The sequence below is a fragment of the Mytilus trossulus genome, chromosome 5 (genome assembly GCF_036588685.1).
Source record: "Mytilus trossulus isolate FHL-02 chromosome 5, PNRI_Mtr1.1.1.hap1, whole genome shotgun sequence".
Taxonomy (NCBI): Eukaryota; Metazoa; Mollusca; class Bivalvia; order Mytilida; family Mytilidae; genus Mytilus; species Mytilus trossulus.
In genome coordinates, this window is record NC_086377.1 from 10483113 (window position 1) to 10491288 (window position 8176).

Here is an 8176-nt window from a genome sequence, read left to right on the forward strand (position 1 = left end):
CATAATAGAAATATATCATAATGACATAGTATAGACACATATCATACTGACGGGATCTTTTAAAGTACAGAGTCACGTTATAAGCACAAAAGAAATACAAAGAGTCGCATATACAAAACAAATCACCAAAAAATGAAAGCCAATACAAACACATTGACGAGATGTATAAGTACTGAGCCACGTCAAACGGATATCACATAAAACCATTCAACAGTAAAAGTAATCTTAATAATAGAACAAAAACAAATTAAAGAAAAATAAAACATGTTGTTAAGATGATACACAACATCAGTACGCAGAATCTATACATCAAGACCATCGTGTATTATTTGAGAAAATTTACCTTTTTGTTTGTCACTATTAACGAGCTATGCCTTATGAAATCCAAAAGTAATTAATTTATAGCGTATGCTACCATTTTTATGTTGAAAGGCATTGTGGATTATTTCTTTTTGGCGATTTTTCAATTTCACATGGGGAATGGTGGTATACAGGGTTGAAAATTCCAAAGTTTTGATGGAACTAATTTCAGAAAAGGACCGAGATTTAAAATTGTGTAGAAGTTCTTTAGAATTTTTAAGAATCCACATATGGTTAATACTACTACGCGAGTAAACAGTTTCACAGTATTTATGAAGACCCTCTTTCATTGCGGACAGAATGTTAGTCAATCTAATGGACAATATTTAGTGGAACATGAAGATGAGCCAGTAATATACCATTGTTTGTACGGAATTTTGTGAAGCTTTGTTATCCAATACAAACAAGGTAAGTCCTCCGATTTGGTGTATAATGTTTTGTTAATTGAAGCCATGAAGGACTTATGATTTGCTAGAATCTCATCCTTGTCAAATGATATGTCTTTGTATGTGGGATTACCTGAGTGCTCCTTTATACCCAATTATTTTACAAGACATTCGTAGTAATACGATTTACATACAAAGACAATATTATTTGAAGCTTTGTCAGCAGGAATAACAACATTCTTATCATGAAAAGTTAATAGACATTTCAAGGCCTCCTTGTCTCTGAAAACGGACTTTGGTCGATCGTTCACACAGTTTTTTCAACTTGTGAATGCTACATTTTATCAGATACATGATAGTTTTAACCCATTCTGACAAAGTGTCCAGTTTAACTTTTTCTCGCTAAGCCCATATCTTGCTGTATTCCTCAATGGATTCCATAATTATTTTGAAGATATGGTATATGCAGTCATAGATCAGACATTTAACTCAATGCTAACGGCATTCTATACCAGCATTTCAATCAGCCCGATCATTTCATCGTTTCTATGACAGTTCGCATTATCGAAAAGATATGCCATAGCTCTAACAATCCTAATCTTTCAACGACTCTCCGTAGACAAAAAGAAGACTACTGGATTAGACAATTTGGAACTGCAACACCTTATGGCTGCAATGACAAAATTGATGGTATAGGTATTCTATCTAGTCCTTGGTGTAACTTGGTGAATGTGATGAATATTTTTAACTCGACTCCTCGACGTAGACGCAGTCATGGTCATCGTCATTATACATCATCTTCTCTGCATGATGTCTCTATTAATGACTTGCAGCCATTCATACAAAAGCCGCTATGTATTCTTCACATTTGCACGAAACTTTATTCGTTACCACTTTCAAAACTCCATTCTCTGTTCATGAGAGAGGGACGAAAGATACAAAAGGGACAGTCAAACTCGTAAATCTAAAACAAACTGACAACGCCATGGCTAAAAATGAAAAAGACAAAGAAAAAAACAATAGTACACATAACACAACATAGAAAGCTAAAGAATAAACAACACGAACCCCAAATTATGTTTGGAATCCACTGTTACAAACCCTCATTCAAACCAATACAAACTTGAAGCTATAAATTCGGATATTGCAAGTCACAGACTGTTCAGGCCAGTTCGCATTGGGAAAGAGGAAAAAGAGAAAAGATCTTTTCTAAATCTTTCCTTTGCCAACAAAGGTCTCGATGGCTTCAACCTAGGCAATATTCTTCATCATAAATTAGTTCAATCGAAAATACCTCCCTATTTCGAAGACCAGTCTGTACAAAACTTCTTATACCTATCCCAAACCTATTACAACTAAATTTTGTTAAATGAGTTAATTACAAACGCGTTTTGCAGGATCTCGATATTGACGACTTCAAGTCTAAACCTCCTGATTGCACTTGTGCTAGTTCCCAATCCACATATAATCCTGCTGGCCACGTTATTACCGGTGATCTTAACATTGTTAATAACACTTCTCTACAAAATGTGTAACCGAAAGGTCCGAAATATCGTGCGCCTAAATCCATCAATTGGAAATACAACTTTAAAATTTTGATGGATTCAGTCAAGGATTATGCCAGGCAATGGGCTAAGCGCGCGAAGGAAGACGTAGACACTCTTTCCGAATGGACTAATGCAATGAGGTCGTTGATACAAATCAGAATTAAGAAACTGAATGGGTCCTTCAATGCCCATGCTACGTCAATCTTTAAAGACCCAAATGTTGCAAAAGACCTATCCGACCTTCATGACAAATATGTTGTTGTCCCCGCAGATAAAGCCCTAACTAACATCGTTTGTGTGTGTAAAAGTTATTACATTAACTGCTTGACAAACGAATTAGGTATTGACAATGCACTTGGAAACTCAACATATACCCTCACGACCAAAGAGGAAATCCTAGATAGTCATAGGTCTGTTCTACTGTATAAACATTAATTTTCGTGGGGTTAAAATTCCATGGTTTTGTATCCAAAAGTAAGTTCGTGGGGATTAATTTTCGTAGATTTTAAGTTTAGAAAAACTATTATATAAATGACACTTTATAATTGACATTACTTAATAAAACTGATCTGAACTTTCGCCGTTGGGAAACATCAATCATTGCATTTCATATTAACAGTGAGCACTAATCAAGTGTTGTACCCTGTATATATTAATTGGCTTTACACACGTTTGGTGTTTTATCCAAGGACAATGATTGTGTAATAAATGTATTACGACTTGAGGGCATTACAGACGCATAAGACGGTTAAATGACATTGATTGACAGTTCTTGATGATTATTAATTACTGTACAAACAAAGGATAAGAGTTATCGTCTGACTTAAAGAAAATCTTTGAATATCGATATCTAATCAATTAGACTCCCCTGACCAGTGCTCGATAATGCGCTACAGAAATGATTTTTTTAATGAAAGTACAACCTTTTGATTCAATCTTTTTTGTATTTATACCTGAAAAGGGCTTTACAGGAAATATACATTTCGCATGATCTTAATTTAACGGGAAATTATTAGCAGACGATGATTCAACAGTCGTGAATCGAAGCTGAAAAGATCGCTCTTGGTTTCAAGTTTAAAAAAAACCTTTAACTAAATATTTAGTAGTTAAAAATAACATGGATCGATTGCAAATGCATTAACAATTCAAATGATGTGATTCCTACAGTTATATTCTATTTAACAATAGGTATACCCAGTACGTAGCATATAATGATAACAAACAATAAACATTTTGTTAAATTTTAGAATATCTGAATTTCTATGAATATATTACCATTTCAGTAAAATTTAAATGTCAATTATCAGAAAAATGTTCATTTTATCAAGTAGACATCATAGTTTTTATTTTTTTTTTATTCTGAGGTTTTTATTGCATTATCGAGAACTGGTCAATTTATATTCAAATTTGGCTTATTTTTAGTATGTGAATCAAGCATGCCCCAAGGTGACATCGTGATAGGAATTAAACAACCAATCAGGTCCTTTTATTTCAAATAAGGTCAACTATGATCAATCAAAAGGTCATGAATCAGTTTGCAAGATTATGTCTGTAAACAGTAAAAAGCAATGTTAAATTATCGAACACTGGTCAGTAGAGTCTAACGTATTTATTTTATTCTTCCTTTGGAATTTCAACCAAAGATGAAGAACTGTATTTTCCATCACTGTATTGAATACCTAAACTACATAAGTGTCCATACACGCAACGGTATATTTCTGGGTCTTCCAAGTGCTCCACGAAACCTCTTTCTAAATTATTAACATTTATTTCATCAGCAATCAAAGACTGCACAGTTATTGTGAAACTGCCTATTCTAGAGGTGGCGTGAATCAGATGTGGATACTTATAAATGCCAAAGATCTTTCAGAGTACATACAAACTAACTCTCGTTCATCTTGTAACAGTATTAAAACATTTAACTTTTCTACTACATATACAAGTTTTCCACATTTCAAACTTAAAGACAAATTGAAAGAGTTGGTATTACTTTGCCTCACAAAAAAAGAATGGCCAACGTAGATACAAGTATCTTGTCTTAGGAAGGGATCAATCCTACTTTGTAAAGAATCACTCTTTTTCAAACAAAAAATTTCTCTGAAACTGATATTATCAAGATGCTTGATTTCTTGATTGACAAAAAATTTATTACGTTCGGAGGACGTTTTTTTTCAATAGACTGTCGGCATTCTAATGAAAACAAACTGTGCCCCTCTACTTGCCGACTTGTTTCTTTATTATTATGACTTCATGCAGGAACTTCTTAGGAGGAAAGATAAGAAGTAAGCAATATCCTTTAACTCTACTTTCCGCTATATAGTTGATGTTCTTTCACTAAACAATTCAAAATGTGGTGACTACGTGGAACGCATCTATCACATCGAACTAGAAATAAGGGATACTACAGATACAATTAAGTCGGCTTCATATCTTGACTTACATCTAGAAATTGACAATGAGGGTCTGTTGAAAACAAAACTTTACGACAAGCTTTCCAATTGTGAACTTTCCATTTCTAAATAGCAACATTCCAGCAGCACCTGCATACGGGGTATATATTTCCAAATTGATTCGATATTCCCGTGCCTGAATTTTCTTGATAGAGGGTTGCTGCTCACAAGGAAACTATTAAACCAAGAGTTCAAAATGGAGAAGTTGAAATCATCCCTTCGTAAATTTTACGGACGCCATAACGAGTTGGTTGACCATTATGGAATAACCGTTTCACAAATGATATCGGATATATTCCTTACATCGTAACTACAATCCCCTCCCCTTTTATAAATGCGACCTACCGAGTTAGACTATTTTCCAGATTTGTAATCACATAAGCAACACGACGGTTGTCACATGTAGAGCAGGATCTGCTTAACCTTCCGGAGCCCCTCAGATCCCCCTTAGATTTTTGTGGGGTTCGTGATGTTAATTCTCTAGTTTGATATGTTGTGTAATGTGTACTACTGTTTTTCTGTTTTTCTGTTTTTCTTTTTTTCATTTTTAGCCATGGTGTTGTCAGTTTGTTTTAGATTTATGAGTTTGACTGTCTCTTTGGTATCTTTCGTCCCTCCTTTTTTTTCCAATTAATGTGTTGGGGTTCTCTCTATACTTAGGACCATGAGCAATCACCTTTCGGAGATTTTCATGTTGAATTATGTTTAGATCCCCAGTTATAACATTACAAAGGGCTGTAATTATAAGTCGAGTGGGAATAGTCACATGTCGGAGGTTTTTTTAGGTATTGTTCTACGTCAAGATCCTGTAATGCTTGTTTATAGTTAAATATTTTAGGTGCACTGATTTCGGTGTAGGATACAATAGGAACAGACTGATTTTGAAAATGAATAGGAAGTTTAGATGTTAACTCTGTGTGATGTAGAACGTTGCAGATATTGATTGCATCAATTCCTCTATTGGCAAAATCAACAGGAATTAATCTCCTCTTTTCCTTATGTAACGATTCCGATCTTACTGGTTTGAAAAAACGGAAAAGAGCTACATCACAAATAAGACTGATTAAACTGTATATTGCAGAAAATATATTGGTACCCCATTTGTCAAGTGCATAAACTCTCAAACGTTTTAGAAAATTAAATGGCAGTGAAAAGAAAATAGTTCTTATGTAATGTAACCCTATTGGATGATGAAGATGTGAAAGAAGGTTATTGAAGTTCTCAGAGGGGGGTCTAGATTTGGAAGACTTTTTTTACATTAGGCCGACGATAGTTTTTTTGCCCATGACTACGTTGTTGTCGGAATGTAGTATTAAATAAACTCATTACATTAACATCACTGCAGGCAGGACTTGACAAATGTCCTACTCCTTAAATATTGTCATTGTAACTATATGCTTTAACTTATTATTTGATAAGCATTGTATATTTTATTCACAATTGTCCGTTTTATCAAAGTATGGATTACTGGTTTGTGTATTTATATTAATGATATGTTTCAATATGAAATTTTCATTGTCAGCACACCTTCTTTTGGTTTAAGTGTTATTCAATGTGAAGAGTCAAAAAATAGTTTTATGGTTCAATAAATTCAAAATAAATAAAAGTCATTCATTAATTGCTCTTTTTAGTAACAAACAGATCTATAGAGGTATTCAAAATAACACTTGAACAACGTTTTTGACAAGTTGATTTTCCATTTTTTTTTGTCTGATATTAACACTTTTATTGAAAGACGCCCATATTTGTCTAGCTATATTTAGCAAGTTATAATTACTTGATCGTAATTGAATCCTGTACAAATAAAAGATAAAATTATCATCTGACTGAAAGAGTGCGTTTTAACAGTTTGATATCTTTGTGCTTATCAATTTATTTAAGATTTTCTTTGTATGCATTGATGTTCATCATTTATATGTTGTCAATATGAAAAAATGAAAATATTTACGTATTTTAAATTCAAATTTGGTAAATTAACAATCAAATTTTAATTTCGTCGTGGATAATTCTTATTCAGGAAATAAACAAAATTAGATATGAAATGAAAGTTTCTGCAATTACAGTAAGATTATATTCTTTATTTTAATTGTAATGTACATAATGATATTTGTGTAACACGCCTAAGTAAAAACTAAATGTAAGTAACATGAGCAAGTACTCAACCTAATCGGAAAGCTGTTCAACCACACCATAGTTTTGTATACAAAATCATAATTGTTTTACAAGTTTTTATTTAAGAGACGCGTCATGCATAATAAGCCGACAATTGTGTATAGTGTAGAAAATTGTTGTCATTGGTTATTTGCCGTACATATGTAAAGTACCTTGTAATGAATCATTGACAACATGGCTCAGGCAGCTTCTAAAACTTGTGATATTTGTGTTAGTGCCTCTGGATCCCATTACTGCTTAGAGTGTGGACAGTACTTTTGTGACAATTGTAAAGGCTTCCATAAACGACAGAGCGTGACAAAGAACCACCAGTTTCAGTCTTCCTCTGATGTTATACCGGAAGTTAAATCTAAATGTAAAGACCACAATGAAGACGTAAGTTTTGTATGTAATACCTGTAACGTAGCGGTATGTACCAGTTGTGTCACTGGCAGTCACTTAGGGCACGCCTTTTCCAAACTTCTTGACAGCATATCACAGCTGAAGGAGACGAATACAACAGACCTGCGTAATAAGGTACATGAGTCAACCCAAAACATGAAGCAGCTAGAAGAAGGTCTGAAGGCATTTGATGTGAAGGTGGAAGAAATAGTCAAAGCTATTACAGAAGAAGGTACAAAGATAAAGACTATGGTTGATAAATATATCTCAGAGAAGATTGCATCGGTCAAGGATCAATCGAGGAAGGAAAGGGACAAACTAACAAAGCTATTGGATGATACTCAAATGGATTTGAAAGCAGGACTCGACTTAGACAAGAAAATGAATGAACTCAACAAGACACGAAACGATGGAAAATTGTTACAGTCTTTACAGAAGCTTACAGATGACATCGCAAAGCTGACGGTAAAGCCTATACCTGAATTTCCTAACATACACTCTACTGCTAAATCTGCAACAGATAACGACGTTAAACAGCTGTTTGGTAACTACATAATCAGGTAATTCTACTAAAAATAACTGAGCATTTTATAGTCGTAATTCATTTTTTAATATAACTGTTCCGGACCATATGAGTATTTGGACCATACGTGTATGGTCATGAACATATTGGTATATACTCATATGGTCCGGAACATAACCATAGTATCTTTAAGAGACACGTATTTTTGCAAAATCATAATTATGTTTTTTTCTTAAAATATCAACGTACGTCTGGATATAATATGACAAACAAAGGAGAGACAATTCATGCAATACAACTATGTGGTCATTACAAACTAGTACAGATATATCTGTTTTTCTCGTTATATAAATATTT

The 8176-nt window shown here is 33.6% G+C and overlaps 1 protein-coding gene across 1 annotated transcript; it reads left to right on the forward strand.

Annotated features, from left to right (window-relative positions):
• The first annotated feature begins 7089 nt into the window (after window positions 1-7089).
• Window positions 7090-7860, forward strand: LOC134717592 (E3 ubiquitin-protein ligase TRIM71-like). The gene has a single exon (XM_063580085.1). The coding sequence runs from the start codon at window positions 7090-7092 to the stop codon at window positions 7858-7860; it is 771 nt and encodes a 256-aa protein (XP_063436155.1).
• The last annotated feature ends 316 nt before the right edge of the window (window positions 7861-8176 follow it).

Excerpts from the sequence above, each read along its gene's own strand:
- LOC134717592 (XM_063580085.1), top strand. The coding sequence starts at position 7,090 with ATGGCTCAGGCAGCTTCTAAAACTTGTGATATTTGTGTTAGTGCCTCT.